Genomic DNA, 16,142 nt, shown 5'->3' on the forward strand with positions numbered 1-16,142 from the left:
GTTCCTGCAGTCAAGTTATTTTCTTTGTTTATGATGGCCACGAGATGAGGACCTGGTATGTGGTAATAGCTGCCTTTGTCTTCCACATCTGTACGCAAGAAATTCAAGGTAAGATGGCAGTTTTTCTGACATTTTGATCGCCCCGGCGTGGAAAAGCCAAAGCGATGAATTTTTAAACATACTTTTTGATCGCTTCTCTTGTTCAAAACAGCAAAGTTGCACAAATTTTCAGCATCAAGTAAAGGTTTTTTATTAAGAGAAATAAGCTTTTTATTACAGGTTTCAGTCAAAGTTTTGAGTTTTGTTTGTTTCAGTTTTTGTCGCAACTCGCAAAATGAGTTTTTCCGGCGCGGTTCAACTCTTACCCGGCAATGTTTCTTACAAACAGATGCCGTTACAAAATTGCAAGACAGATTTCGAGAAAAATTTAATGGTACAACAAGGCATTAAGCCTGGATATTCTCTGGCCCTTTCCGACTTTGTCAGGGACCTAAAATTTTTAAGGAAAATCGAACACGTCTCGTAAGATTGGAATCTACAATTTAGTAATATTATTATTATCATTAATGCATATATAAGTTGGCATAGAAGTTGAACTTTTTTGCCACAAAATATAAATTCAATTTCTTAAAGTAGTTTAGTGTTTTAGTGAACGACATATTTGTTAAGGTACAAAATCACTTTTGCTTAGGGCGTCTTTTATTCACGCAAGACACTACAATCGCTTCCGAAGGGTCCAATGCCACATTTATCTGCCAAGTGTCAGAATCAACAATAACGTTAAAGAACGAATGGTTGTTTGAAAATAGGACTATATTTGAAAATGGAAAATTAGCTTCTGGAGTTAATAAAGATAAGTACAAGCTCAAATTATCAGGAACCAGATTGGAAATTTTTAATCTAACTGTGCAAGATGGTGGATATTACCAGTGTATCATTCGAAGGGAAAATGGCGAACTTCTTTTCAGCGTGAGAGGGGCATTGAACGTTATAAAAGGTACGTTTGCTGGATTAATTGTTTAAACTAATTGATTGTTAAAAAAAAAAAAAAAAATTCTAATTAGATCTATTTCAGATTAAACCCATCCAGCCCTTCTTCTCAAAAAGTAAAAAACTGTTCTTGTCCCTTGTAATATTTGAAGATTACCTCTCTTTCTGTTTCTGTTTTTCTGTTTTGTGATTATACTCCAAATCTGCCACATCTTGACTACAGGACATTTCCTCACCTGGTTAGAATGTTTAAAAGAAATTTGTTTAAAGAATACCAGGAATATTGGTCGAAAAGTCTGAACAAGGATAAAATCGACTCCTCAGTTGAAAAGAAATTAAGTCTGTATAGTGAAGTGAAAAACGAAGTCAGATTTGAATCTTATCTTGATTTAATAAAGATTGTTAAGACAAGAGTGGCAGTAACCAAAAATGCGAATTTCTTGCCACTTGCTACCTATTGAATCTGGGCGCTACAAGAAGATACCCAGTGTTGAGAGGCTTTGCCCCCTTTGTAATAGATCCGAAATTGGTGATGAATTCCACTATTTGTTGAAATGTACCCACTCATCACTTTCTCATATAAGGGGTATCTTCTTGAAGAGCCTATACTTGATAAACAGTAATTTCATGAATATGTCTTTCAAGGCACTATTTTTATATATCATGTCTATGTGCGATGAAAACATCATAAATCTCGGTGCCTCCTATTGAAAATATTCTAAATTGTTATGCATCCGAACTCTAATTAAACTTTCTTACCATACGAGTAGCTTAGAAGCCGTACATAGCCGAGAAATTGTTCTTTCATGATAATATTCAATTGTTCCTTTCTTTCTTTCTTACTTAACTTTTATTTTACTTTTCTTCATTTGTCATTGTTTTGGTACTGAAATGTTCATGTCGAAAATAAAGTCAATAAAGTTTGTTTGTCTGTTTTGCGCAAAATTCCCAAATACGATGGCAGTTTCTTATTCCTAAATTTGCGAGGTTCGTGACCTGCCATGCCATTCTTACGTGCTCTACACAAGTTTTGTCGTTACATGTTATTATTTTCATCGTTTTTGCTATGATCGCTTTCGGTGTTTTTATAGACGGTCGTTACTAAGTGTCCTAATGGTAGCGGTCTTAATGCATTGACCATACATAATAGGCCTTTTTTTTTTTTTTTTTTGCAATAGTTAGTCACGTGATAAACTTTTTGTAAACATGAAAACAGTTCGCTTTTGGAAACGTTTGTTAGCAGGAACTGAAAGAGCATATTAAAATTAAGTAGCCTGTGAATTTTTTAGCCGTATATCTCAAAAGGAGCGATTGCAAAGGCCGCCAAAAATTAGAAGGATTTATGAAAAAAAAAAACAACTCTTGCCACCCAGTCACGCTTGCGTGGTTTTCCATAAAAATCCTTGTAAATTTCGACATTTTTAAACTGTCGTTTAATCTTTCCTTTACGAATTTAAGGTCTAAAACTGCGTGTTAGGCATAAAAAGAAGATTTGAGCCCCAAAATGCTTAAGGAAATATTTTACGACAGTTTGAAAATTTCCATATTAACAAGGGTTTGTATGGAAAACCATTCAAGCGTGACTACAAATCCTTCTAATTTTCAGCCGCCGTTGCGATCGCTACTTTTGAGATATATGGCTGAAAATTTACAGGTTACCTAATGTTAATATGCTCTTTCAGTTCCTGCTAACAAAATATTTCAAAAGAGAAAAGGCCTATTTGCTATCCAATTTAAAATTTCCAGCCGGAGCAGACTTCCGTGATGAACAGCCCACGGCCAACACTTCGAGGGTTTTTGTGTCTTCAACTCAAATGATCAAGCCTAGTGTCGCTTCTCAGAACCTCCAGCCATCACCAACTGCGTCTGTGGTCCCTTTAACCGCGATACAAAGAACTGTGTTTCATGACGCAGCTTCAGTGACACAGGAATCCCAAGAGAGACCTTCATGTCAGAACTCTTCTAACAGCACAGGTATAAGCGAATCCGTTTTAAGTTTCGGTACTTTCGATACTTCCAGTATTAAAAGAAACATGATAGAACGGAGAATCATCTCTAGGGTGAAAATTCAAGTGCTTCAAATAACCACTGGCCACCTTCTGAGCGATAGCCCCAGTAATAAAGGGAATTAGGGGACCACACGAGGCAAGCGAAAAATACCTTCTGTCGAACTTACTCAATACATATATTAGTTAAGCTTCCTTTTGCAAGAATTTGGGAAACATTTATTCATTATCATATTCGCAAAATTTTATCACCACGCATCGCCAGACCCAGAACTGAGTCTGCAAAAGGGAGCCTACACTACAGAGGTTCTGTTCTGTGGAACAAAATTCCCTCAGAGATTAGAGAGCTGCCTGCAGAGTAGTTTAAATGTTTTTAAAACTTCATTTCATGGGAAAGATTATCTTAATACATCATGACTCATTGTAACTCTTATTATTAATAATGTAAGTTTCTGTATTTTTAACTTTATAGTCAAGTAGTTCCTTAGAGTATTTTAGTCTAATTTTACACACGATTCCTAGGAAGACCATGTAAAAATGATACGATTTCGTGTATAAATAAAGATTTATGACGATGATGATGATGATGATCGCCTGTTTTCTCAAGTGGTTCTTCTTTAACAGCTGTCGCTTTCAACATGGACAGGACCTCACCGAATCTAATGAAAGTTAACGAAGGCTGCCAATTAAAACTTCAGTGTACCTACTGCTCGGTATCGCCATCGGACGGCGCCATCTTGTCTTGGTACAAAGAAGGTGTGGAGATCACAAATGATACTAGACACGTGATAAGGAAGGATGAGCTTGGTATCTCTGTGGCGAAGCATCTTTTGGATGAAGGGCTTTACATGTGCGTTGTCACGTTTAAGAAACAAAATATTTCAAGGTTCATGACTGTTATTGTAAGAAAAGGTAAGACACTCTTTAGGTATTCTTTCTTTCCTAACTGTAAACTGTAAGTAAAACCAAGATTTCATATATGTTAAACTTTTTATGTTTTGAATTAACGCTGGGGCTCTTCGCTCATATCAGGCCTTTGTCACAGCGTTTGATGCTATGTAAAATACAAAAAACAGTATTTGTACAGAGGAAAATTAAATGAAAAAAAATCATGCACGCGGAATAATCCATCCCTTATAAAAACAAAACAAAACAAAACAAAAAAAAAACACTAACCACGATATCAGGTACCAAAGGAAATGCCTTCTATTGGCATAAGCTTTGCAAGGTCAAAATTACCCCAATCGTTCAAGTAGTGACTTCACGTCACATGGAAACCCAAATTCGACCAGCTTTATTTTATGGTACGCGCGCTATGATTGGCTGCTACGCGGGCAAGATTTCCTTGTAAACACCGAGCAGAGTTAGCTAGGTGTCCAAGGCATACACAATCTGTGTTTAACTTGATAGTGAACACCCACGTTATGGTAAATTGACAGCTGTCGTAAAAGGGTATCCGCTTACAAATGTCGTATAACTGTATAGAGGGATCAAGTGCACAACTCATTGAGGCCACATGTGTTTTTAAAGTTTTCTGCTGACAAGTTGTTTGTAATTGATTGCAGGCTCAATTGCGTCCCTTGTTTTATATAATAGCACTAAAAAGGCCATATGCCATATAACTTATCAACTCGTCCCCTCGGTCATTGCAGGGAAATCTCAGACCTCGGCCTTCATGTATTAACCTCGCTATCGCTCGGTCAACACATCAATTCCTCGGTCTGAGATTTCCCTGTAATGACCTCACTCTCGGTTAATAAGTGAAAAGTAATAGCTTTGTAGCAGGAAAAGATTCTCTGGGGGTTCAAAGTTCTGGATATTTCCAAACAGAGTGATTGTTGTCAGGGCTGCTCGAGTGCTTGGGGTTCCATTGCCGATATCTTTTACGCTTTTCTCCTCCTTCCCCTCTCCTCTTTTACGTCTACCACTCAGGCTATACTCTTGATAAACGCTCATTTAGGAACTTTTGTCTGCAAAACAAGAGACGAACCGCTACAAAGCATCAGTTTCTCGGGTTAGAGGGTTCAATGTTCCCTAAAGCTAAGAAAGCAGCAAAGCTGTTACGAGATACTTTCACGACAATTTTTTCGACTTTGGTATAAGGTGGATTAAATCGCAAGCGCCCTGTTTGTTGAATTTAGAAATCATCGACCACAGATAATTAAGACCTGGTATTATGGTTACTACCTGGCACAATCAACAGCATCTAACTCACTGAAAAGTCTACTATCATTCCTCATGATGACTCCCTTCTCAGGTTTCGTTAAATTAGTTTTTTTGTATTTATTAACCGTGACGGTCCAATAAAAGTATCATCAACATGTCTAATCGATAAAATGAAAATTTCTGTTGTTTTCACAGCCGAGTCTGACCCACTCCTGTTAACCGTGTTAGCCCAGAACAAGTCTTTCCTGAGTGTTCAGGTCACATGGCATCTGACTGATCATGGCGTTTTCAGTTCTGCTGTTGTTAGCCTCGGTTTGAGACTAATAAATTCTGATGAATGGAGTTACGCGATTGGTAATATATCCTTGGAGTGTGGTCGTCACCTGTTCAAAAATCTACAGCCAGGCAGTGAATATTTGTTGAATGTCACTCTACATAACAAGTACAAACAAGTGGAGAGTCGGGCGGTTGTGTTCTGGTCTCCAGCTACCAATTCTTCAGGTAGGGAGTGCTTGAATCAAACTCAGTTAAGTTTTAGAATGCGAAATGTCCGTCAACTTTAAATGGCTTTTAGTGCGGACTCCTCATCATCTTCACCACGATCATTATAACCACAACCACCACCACCACTACCACCACCATCATCATCATCATCATCATTATCATCATCATCATTATCGTCATCATCATCACCATCATCATTGTTCATTGTTATTATCATTGTTTGCCAAAATCTTCTTTCTTTTCTATACTTTCCTTATCTTCAAACTTAGAAAGGTTAAGCAGGTTAAGTAAATGGTAAAGAAGTGATGATTAGCCTGTTAGAGCAACTCTTCAAATGAGAAATAAAATAACTCACTGTGGTGGTCCAATAATCCAGTCACGCTAATCACGTTAAACTTCAAAGACTCAAATCTCCAATCTCCGGTTATGTTTATTCATTACTATGTTATGTTCTTTACCAGCAACAAGTCCTTGTTTTCTTGAAGAAAAAGTGAGCTTTAAAAACCTAAAAAGCTTATCGTCAAGTATGTAAGACCTTTTGAGGCTAACTTTGTACATGACTAGAGGAACATTTATTTAACCACATCTTTTGGGTTTTCAGATAACGACCACAAAATTCTGGTTTTATATCAAGTTACCAACAGGAGTGCCCTGGGTGTAGCGTTAGGTGTTGTGGGATTGCTAGTTTTAGGGATGATCATGTACGCATGCGTGACATGGTGTCAGAATGACAAGAAGGGTTACAGCATTCCACCTGGTCAGCGGAATAAGAGCGAGACTGACGAGAGCGATGCTCTCTTCTCTGTCACAAGCAGCATGTATTACAACAAGTAGGTTTAAAAACATGTTAAATATACCACAGTGGAACAAAAAATTAAGGGTATAGGTCATTATTAAAAACTGAATCATTGGATAAGGCAATTCTACAGCTCTGATTGGCTTAGCCATCATGGTATATGAGCCATTATACCATAATCTCCAAATATGGTAACTGTACGCGTCTGCTCAAAATTAAGAACAAGCTGAAAATCGGTTGTTTTTACAAGTAAAGTCGGGAAGAATTCTCGATATTTTGCAGGTGTTTTCAATAAAACAATTATTCCACTTGCGCTTGTTGGATATGAGATGATTATAGCCAACTCGGAGCTATCTACCATCTCATATCCAACGCGCATCTTGTTGAATAATTGTTAATTATTGATAAGCGGTAATGGTCATCATTTGCCTGAAAAAACACGAGAACTTCGTCGGAAAGAAAAAAAGTAGCCTGGGAAAGAGGCTGTATTATTGCTTGACGAGAACGGCTCGCTGGGGCAAGTACGTCAACGAACTTGATGAGGAAACATGAACTGCGGGAAGTTTAATCAATCAAGCAATAAGCACGAAATGCGGTTTACGAAATATAACTTAATTATGGGGCTTTTCCGGGATAACGAAACAATTAATTCAAATGAAACATAACATGGTACGGAATCCCAACTGGTTGGAGCAGAATTAACCATATAACTCTGGTTGGAGGCGACCCAGTTGGCTATTTCACATACTTGGCTAAGAATTTGAGCTTAGGGGTCAGGGCGAGACCTGAACTCAGCAAATTTCCATCAAGCAGCTGTTCTGAACTGAACGCTGGCCTCCACTTCAAGGGAGATGACACGAATTCAATTCAGGGTTCGTACAACCTCAGAAAAACAAATTTCAAGGACTTTTCAAGCATTTTCAACGACAAAGATTTATTTAATATATCGGCCTTTTTTTAACCGCCTTTGATCACCCTATTGGCTAAAACACGTCCAATTGCACCTGAGGTACAGAAATAGCAAGTTACAAAAAGAAACAGGAATAAAATATTGTTCATGCGCAAAACAAAAATGCTTTTACACTACCCGTGAATTTTACAGGTTCTTACACCGAGGATGAGCCACATTTTCCTCGGGAAAGTAATTGCATTTTACAGAACAAGGTGTCTGGCGTAGACAAGGTTGTGAATTTCAAGTACTTTTCAACACCTATTAAAGAAATCAACTACTTTTCAAGGACCTAAACCGAATTCAACGACTTTTCAAGACGACTAGTAAAGTTCAAGACCTTTTCAAGATTGTACGAACCATGCAATTTGTGCTAAGTTGAGGGAGGGAACTTAACCAACAAAAAATTACTGATTCGAGCAGCGTTCTGACCGAAATACATTAGGAAGTTGGGTTTGTACAGATTATTGGATCCAAATTTCAAGACATTTCCAAAACAATAACTTTTCCTAGACTCAAGATTATCAAATAGGTGATCAACAGAGACCTTGAAAAACGCAGAAACAAAGCTTTTCTCTTTATGCGCTGCAAACATCAGGGCGAGATTGACCAAGACTAAAAGTTTCACTTCTAAAGCACTTGTTGTAGCTTTGAAAACAAAAAAGAACTTGGGACTTTTTGTCATTTTTCCAGACTTCATCTCTATTTCCAGACTCTTTTCAGGTCTAGACTTTTTCAAGAATCCAAGACTCTGTATGAATGTTAAAGCAAGTCATAGTGATATTCCGTTCATCAAACATCAGAAACAAAAATTAAATCATATTGTCTACTGTAATTTTAAATTTCAGGGCCTTTGAAGACGAGAAAGTGGACTGGATGCTGGATGAAGAAATAATCTCCTGAATTTGTTTGAATCTTTCATAAACTTTTCCTGATATACAACACAGAAGAAAAAAGTCCTTTCCTCAATCCGATGAAAAGCAGTTTAAAGCTCATAAATAAAATGGTAAAACCGTGTACAGTGGCGCCTTTTTGTCTGATTTACTTTGCAATAGAACATTTAAATAGTGTTCAACAAAAACAAAACATGCATCACCTAATATTCTCCTTTTAATTAAAAAACCTATAAAATGTAACAAAAGAAATAATTGAAAAATTTGTAAAAATTTTCAAATTTTTACTAACAAAGCAATCAAACAAAATGTTATCTAAAAAGAGAAAAAGAATATATATACATCTAAACATGTAGATATACCGGAATATTTGTACAAAAGGGAGCATAAATTTACCTTAGATTTACATTTGTACAAAAACCTGATCGGTGAGCTTAGCAGACTTATCTCTCATGGTCAAAGTAAAACCAAGAAAAAATCAAAGGAGAAATTAAAGGGTCAAAATTCAAACACTGAGATTTTTAAACCTTATTTACAAGTTGACTTTATCATCTTTGCACGCAACTCATTTTAGCTCAAACAATTTTTGACGTACTTTAAAGAATAGCTTCTTTATTACAGCGTCTATGTAACTGACGAATTCTGGGACGTTACCATTTACATAAAACCACCCAGGAGGAAATCTTGTGCATAAGCAAAAAACTATACAATTTGGCGTGGTGGGAGTACGACCCGCTACAAAATATATCCAAGTTTACTGAACAGACTAAAAAAAGTGGAAAAATTGCATCGCCTCAAACCGCAGCCCATAATTTCTGAAGCTTCCCAAACGGGATGGCGTGAACCATTTGACTTTCCAACCAAAATTTCCGGCTTCTCCATATAAATGGTCAGTAGCTCTGGTCAATCCCGATACGAATAGGTTGATTCACGACAGCAACGCCAGATGACACATAATTAACCTCAACTGGATAAAGTCAAGACAGGGTTCTGCGATCGGAGTGACATGTGATTTCTACTTCCTAAAAAAGCCTCCGCCTATTTCCCCAGAAACAATACTTCCTCTTCATACATAGAAACGTTCACTCTCCGATAAGGTGAGACGAAGATCAAGTTGCAGGGCCTTGACGTTATCGATATCACCTGCCACTGTACTTTGTGGTTACTTCAAAGCTCAAGCTCCTTCGTTGCGTTTATGTAGCTTCGATCATAATTGTCCAAATCAATGGACAGCTGAAATCACAAAAATAAATGAGGATAAGCGATAAACAGGCTTTTTGATTTGAGCCTTGCATGCACATGCAACTTTACGCGTACACAAGCGACACGAACGGCGTTAAGTTTTTTATTCATTCATTCATTCATTCGTTCATTTACTCATTTACTAATACAGCAACCCCTCAAAAAGAGGATTATTAGCCTGTGTGGTAAAAAGAAAAATAAAATAAAAAAAAAACGAAACAAAAAAAACTTTTCACATTACTTCGGTACGAAAGGGCAGCCTACCTTTCAAATGTTTCATCGTAGCTAACTTAAATTCAGGTTCGCCAAAATTGGTAATAAATAGAAAAGGGCAGAAAAAATGACAACGACACTAAAGCTGATAGAAGGTCAACTGCTTAACAGATATGCGTCAGTTGGTAGGGCACCGAACGGTAACGGAGGGGTTACAGGTTCGAAACTCGCTAAAGACCCTTTTGGCTCAGGTTTTATTTCAAAGTCAGGGCCGTAGCCAGTATGAGCAAACCGAGGCACTTGCCTCAGTCATTTAAGGTTTGATCCCAGTGTTTTGTTTAAACGTAGTCATCATAAATAGCTAGGCGGGGAATTCAATCATGAATATTGCCTCAGTCCTTATTTTTTTCTGGCTACGGCTCTAACAGTTGCTTAAGTGGGCTGTTCGAGTTGTCCCAAACCAACTTGACACGACAATTTTATACTCTGATACGATGCAATAAAAATTTATTGTTTACACGAAAGGTTTGGCACTCCAAAAAGTAATGTATACCAACCGTCTGTGCAGTCATCAGTCTGTGGAGTGTTTTTCCTAACTCCAGGAATGTTGGTCTAGATGCAGGTTCTTGTTGCCAACACTGCCACATGATAGAATATCTAGAGACAAATTATAAAAATGAAATGACGAAACTACATTTACTTAATTTTTATCAACAACTTCTTCAACTCAAACTCGTTAAGACAAACCAAAGGATATCCCTTCAGGAGAAAAAGTTAAAAGGCGTCTTAACAAACGCTAATCTAAGATACTCACAACTCATCGGAACAGAATTTTGGTTTCGGCATCCTGTACCCTGAACGCAGCTCTTCAATCAACTGATCTCGACCTAAAGCTGGGTATGGATGAGCTCCTAAAATAATAAGAACAAAAAACAAGTCTAATTGCGGGCGAAAAACGGGCGACAAGAGGAGCCCGCAATCCTAATCTCCAGGTTGTTATTACGCATGCGCGGCATGAATGTACCTGGCATTCCTTTGGACTTTCACTAAGAATGAATGGAGTTTAGACCTTCTATCACTCGTAATCTGATCACCCCTGTTTTGACTACTTGTCACGTGAAACTTGCGCAAAGCACAGCGATGGACTAAAAGCGTTTTGACCTTCGATCGTTGTCGCCCGCACTCCGTAACCTTTGGTTATTACTAGTTAGAAAGATAAAAAACTCGTACCGGTGTGTAAGAAGAAAATAGCCGCTAACCAGGTACCCCGTCAGGTACAGAGCAAATAAAAATGAACTTCTCGACGAACAGAAGGCAAGAAAAAAAGCTTTATGGACGTCACAAACTACTTTGATTGAAACAGAAAACCATCTTGAAACTCTGTGCTCTGAATTTCGCTTCTTTTTTCTATATGTATTTTGATTCAGTGTTTTCTGGGGTGTTTCTTGGTTTTGCCGAAACTATTGTTGGTTAGCTATTGTTTTGAATTGGATGTTCATTCTTACCTAACGTCACAATTTCCCATAACAGAATACCAAAAGACCACCTAGAAAACAAAAGTTGGGCTCAAGTTTAAAATCAACGACATTAAAATAGTTTGCATTTGGCAGAAGTTAACCCTACCCTACCTACCCTACCCTAGTTTAAAATAGTTTGCATTTTGCAGAAGTTAACCCTACCGCTTAGGCCGTTTTCGTTCCACATGGAACGATGGATATTTTCCTTTCTAAACCCACTTTGCTTTCAGTGTAAGCGTTTAAGTTAGTAAGCAGCGCATTCAACAAGGAAAAATCGCTGCACAGGAAACCACTTTTGGACATTCTAACCAATCACGCCCTAGTTACACACAAAAAGCCTCTCAACATTTTGGGTTGAACTTAGCTTTTTACCTACAACCCTATTCCAGAGAAAATTTCCCCCGTTCGGTCCCTGGAAAGATAGCCAGATACAATTCCATGGGAAAGAAAGATGATGAAGCGGGCAATAAAACTAGATATAAAAAAGGAAGGCACAGAAAAAACAAGAGAGGCAACGAAAAAACGAGAGAGAGAGCGAGAAATACTTACACATCACTTTCAGTGGTTGTTACGCCCTGAAATATTGACTCTATGGCCATCCATCTGAGAGGCAAGTCCGCCTGAAAACACCAACATAAAAATCTATGAAACTAGCACTAGGAGCCGAGTGAAGCAACGTCGTAAATGGCTGGACAGCGAGTACTTTGCGAAGAAATATATCCATGACAGACATCTGGAGGCATAGAAATGGGCATCACTACCACTTTACAGAATATCGTACCCTTTGTGGACTTAACGTTTTCCACAGATTAGCCTGAGAAAGCAGGCGATATTTCGCAACGTCACTACTCGTTTTCCCGCGAAATGATGTCTGTAGTACGAGCGCATAACCATGGAATTTCTGCGCTTGTTCCTCAGTCCTCATTTCGCGGAAAAATCATTGGCGGCGTGGCAAAATGACAGCTGTTTTCTCAGAGTACTGCAGATCAATGAAGGGTTTAGTTTCTAAAGAAACTGTGGTGTTGCGTCGGTTGGGGAGTCAAATACGAAGATTTGGTTTTCGCAACTGAGTTGATAAGGTAGTTCTGGCCAACGTAAAAAGATAGAGAAGCTAACGTTACGCCCTGACGTACGTCTGACGTAGTCTGTCTAGCAGTCTGGCAGTCTAGAAAGCCGTATTAGTTTGTCGCGCAACACTTCGAGAAAGTGCTGAGTGACATCGCCGTAGGAGACCATACCATTTGATGTACCAATTAAGTGGCAGCGGCTGTGAATAGCTGGTAAGGCCTTATTTACAACATTGGCACGACACAACCGATACTAACTGCTAGAGCATTGTTGCCATAAGCTATGAGTTAATCCAAGCACACATGTGCGGTACAAGACATGCCGCCCTCAACTTCGAACACTGAACGTACCACAACAGGGAGACAGGGATTTCAGTAAGTGGCCGCAGAGCTGAGGAAGAAAAAAAAATTCACGTACTTCTCCCAGTTTCAAATACTGCTTCTTTTCGTAGATATCTCTTGCCAAACCAAAATCGGCGATTTTACAAACGTGACCTTTGTCGACTAGAATGTTTCTGGCGGCCAAATCCCTGTGCACAACCTATAAAAGAAAAGAGAAAGAAACAAATCAGAGCGGACAATTAGAAAGCAAAAAGTAAATAAAAAAATAAGAATAATTAAATAAATAAATAAATAAATAAAATGCACTTTTTTGGAGTGTCAATATATTTAGCACGAAAGTCGTAATTGGGGACACTATTTTTTACGTCTCCTACTGGAGTCGGGACCGCCATTTTACATGGTCACCCGAGCCATGCGAAGGTCTAGCCGCTCGCAGCGCAAAGGGAGTACCCTCATTTCTCAGTTATTTTAAGACCCTGAGTATTGGTCCGACCACGGGAATCGAGCCCGCAACCTCCCACTCTGTAGTCAAGCGCTCTACCGACTGAGCTAACCCTGCCAACAATAACAAAAATAAAAAAAGCATACCACAAAAGCAAAGTATCATTAAACACAATCAGTTTTTCGAGATCTCTAGAATTATCAGCCGTAACCAATTTTGGATTAGCCGTTTCCAAGCGTTCACATAGTGGGGTGCCGGCGCGAAGTCTGAGAGCGGGAAAACAATAACGAGAAAGAGAGGGAGTTTTCAGCTGTTTGCCTGCTAACATTTCTCTACGCCGTCCATACAATCTGAACCCTTGGAACAGGCTAATTAACAGTTATTCCTCGAGGGCGCGTTGGATATGAGTTGGGTATCTACCATCCCAACAAGCGCGACTGGAATAATATTGTTTTATTAAAAACGCCCACAAAAAACGAGAATTCTTCCGGATTTTATTTTTAAAAACAACCGATTTTCAGCTTGTTTTTAATTTTGAGCAGACACGTACAGTTACCATATTTGGAGAGCATGGTATAATGGCTCATATACCATGATGGATAAGCCAATCAGAGCACTAGAATTGCATTATTCAATGATTCGGTTTTTAACAATAGTCGATATCGCGCGAAATCTCATCTAGCAACTTTAATGTTTGTGAGTTTTTGCATTTGTCAATCACTTCCGAGCCAGGACTGTTGAAGTACTCACCTTTTGACTAGCAAGGTAGCCCATTCCACGCGCACACTGCCAGGCAAATGACAACAGATCACGGCACGTTAGCGTTAAACTGTTACCCGCCATGTTTGCGTACACAACTTTACCATGACTGGAACGGAGAAAATCTCTCAAGTTACCCATGGAGCAGAACTCAACGATGATGAAAGGTTGAGCTGTTGAAAATAAAACAAGTACCTTATTACATGAAATTTTCGCGACACGTTAATTTCGCGATCTGATGGTTTGCGACACTTAAATTTCGTAGTCGCAATTTTAGCAAAGCAAGAATAACACAGAAAATATCTGAAAAAAGGTTATATTTTTTTTCTCGTTCTACGTTCCGCATTTGGCGTATACATTTGTCGTGTCGCGTAAAATAGTCGTGCGTTCAGTTAGTTTTTCCTCTACAAATAAACGAATTCAAACCTTTCAATACCGCCTTTCTTGTTGGAAGTAACTTTTCTTTATACTTTTCCTCTGTTCTGTTTCTTGTTGTTTGAGATTTCACTTTTCTGGGCACCAGCCATTCAAGTGATACTATGACAAGAGCTGCTACGACGCTCACTTAAATGTTTGAACTGAAGCTTCGAAAACTTGACGTCATAAACGTTTTAATTTTCGTCACACGCGAACTTTGAACCCAAGCGCGTGCGCCCAAACAAGCCCGCGAGTTTTCGAAACATTACTCTCGGTTTTATTCACACAATTTAAAGTAATGCAAAGTTTTCAGCAGTACAAACTTCTACCCATTATTAGGATAACTTTGGAATAAATTCTAGTACTGCTGAACAGCAAGGTTGAAACTTTGGGATCTGTGAATGAGAAAAGGGGCGTGGATGTGTTCAGGAAGAAGTAGAACTCCGGATACTTTTTAACGTATTCATGGAGACAGGACAGTCATTTCCAAATCGTCATAAAGCCACGCCAAGGCCAAGCCGTTTGCAGGGCAAAGACAGTACGAAAGCTTCAGCAAAGACGACGTCGCCGGCAACGAGAACGCCAAAAAAGCAACAGGTTTAACAAGGACTGTTATTCTGTAAATATTTTACTGTATAGTTCATTTTGCCATTTCATGTTTGGTTGTATTCCCACGTATTCCGATGTATTTAATCATTTATCAGGACCCCTATTGAAATCAGCCTTGTTGAAGGGGCAAATCCTGTATAAATATAGGTAAATAAATAAAGCAAAACAAGAACGTAGTTCCCTTACGCGACGTTCCAGGGAGGACATAACACATGCGACGATTTTTTCCCCTTCTCAACTAGAGTGCGTTCCCCAGCAATTCATTTCCAGGGAAATTCAGCTATATTTGGCAATTGAGTCGGAATAAAAATTTTAAAATTTTAAAAAAAGACGAAGTAATATTGATGTTTGGTTTCAGTCGGCGTTTTCGTTACTAAAGCTCCATACTACCTTCTAATGGCAATCGAGCGTGCGACCTGCCAGTGTGGTGACCAGTGCTCTGTTGAGCTAGCCCTGCATCGATTCATCTTCCATTTCCACTTAAGGTCTCAAATGTAAGCTAACTCAAAGTGGATATAACTTTAAATCTGTATTTTGATTCTGAATCTGATTCTTTGATTACCTGATTTTGTGCAGCACCCAACCAGTCCAACTATATTGGGGTGAGGTGCCATAGTCTTCATAAGCTCCAACTCATCTAGAAACTCCTTCTTTTGCTGCTGATCTGCGTTTTCTGATGTAAAGGAGACAGTTAAAATTGTATGGGTAACACAGTTAGAGAAAGCAAACAAATTCACAACAGACAATCAATATATACTACTACAAACTAACGCTCTTATAAAAAAGGTTCTTGTAAAAAAGAGTGTACTATAGTTAGGCTATAGTTAGACCAACCTTTTAGCATCTTGACAGCAACAATTTGGGTGCCTTGTCTGGTCTTCAGAAACCCCTTCATAACTTTACCAAAGTGACCGGATCCCAAAGCCTTATCCAGGCGGACATTTCTCTTCGGAACTTCCCACTGTTTTGGTCGCGGGATGGAAGCGTACTCGCCCCCGACCCCCATCGCCATAGCTGAAGCCGCATCAGGCCTTATGGAGACGTAAGAGTAGGTGTCCTGTCTGCCCCGTGGTATCCCTGTGGCTTCATCATACATGCCATTGCGTTTGTTATTTTCAGAATTCTAAAAGGAGTAATTTTAAACGCCATTCTTGTGGTTCAATTTTATTGATTGGTTTAAATTTTACATCCCTTTGTTTTTGGTAATGGTAAAGTATGACATAGAAGTTG

General features: G+C 38.7%; 2 protein-coding genes across 3 annotated transcripts in view; one reads left to right on the plus strand and one right to left on the minus strand.

Moving 5' to 3' along the window:
- Positions 1–8,428, plus strand: LOC140950438 (uncharacterized). The gene is made up of 6 exons (XM_073399666.1): positions 1–108; positions 692–997; positions 3,621–3,908; positions 5,358–5,663; positions 6,268–6,496; positions 8,260–8,428. The coding sequence occupies exons 1-6, from the start codon at positions 45–47 to the stop codon at positions 8,312–8,314; spliced, it is 1,248 nt and encodes a 415-aa protein (XP_073255767.1). The 5' UTR covers positions 1–44; the 3' UTR covers positions 8,315–8,428.
- The window catches only part of LOC140950436 (fibroblast growth factor receptor 2-like), a 25,390-nt gene continuing 17,484 nt past the window's right edge, over positions 8,237–16,142 (minus strand). Inside the window, exons 10-18 of one of the 2 annotated variants that reach the window (XM_073399664.1) lie at positions 15,747–16,035; positions 15,475–15,585; positions 13,878–14,059; positions 12,762–12,884; positions 11,826–11,896; positions 11,265–11,305; positions 10,574–10,670; positions 10,317–10,416; positions 8,237–9,537 (exon numbers count right to left, since the gene is read on the minus strand). In XM_073399664.1, the coding sequence (XP_073255765.1) occupies positions 9,472–9,537; positions 10,317–10,416; positions 10,574–10,670; positions 11,265–11,305; positions 11,826–11,896; positions 12,762–12,884; positions 13,878–14,059; positions 15,475–15,585; positions 15,747–16,035 (1,080 nt within the window). In that variant the 3' untranslated portion in view covers positions 8,237–9,471. The remainder of the gene's footprint in view (positions 9,538–10,316; positions 10,417–10,573; positions 10,671–11,264; positions 11,306–11,825; positions 11,897–12,761; positions 12,885–13,877; positions 14,060–15,474; positions 15,586–15,746; positions 16,036–16,142) is intronic. The other variant, XM_073399665.1, reaches the window with a different exon arrangement.

The sequence above is a fragment of the Porites lutea genome, chromosome 10, assembly GCF_958299795.1.
Source record: "Porites lutea chromosome 10, jaPorLute2.1, whole genome shotgun sequence".
NCBI lineage: Eukaryota > Metazoa > Cnidaria > Anthozoa > Scleractinia > Poritidae > Porites > Porites lutea.

Bases quoted from the DNA above. Each gene is read 5' to 3' on its own strand.
- LOC140950438 (XM_073399666.1), top strand. From the start codon at position 45: ATGAGGACCTGGTATGTGGTAATAGCTGCCTTTGTCTTCCACATCTGT. The intron at 998-3,620 runs GTACGTTTGCTG...CTTCTTTAACAG, and splicing joins GGCATTGAACGTTATAAAAG to CTGTCGCTTTCAACATGGAC. The intron at 6,497-8,259 runs GTAGGTTTAAAA...TTTAAATTTCAG, and splicing joins AGCAGCATGTATTACAACAA to GGCCTTTGAAGACGAGAAAG.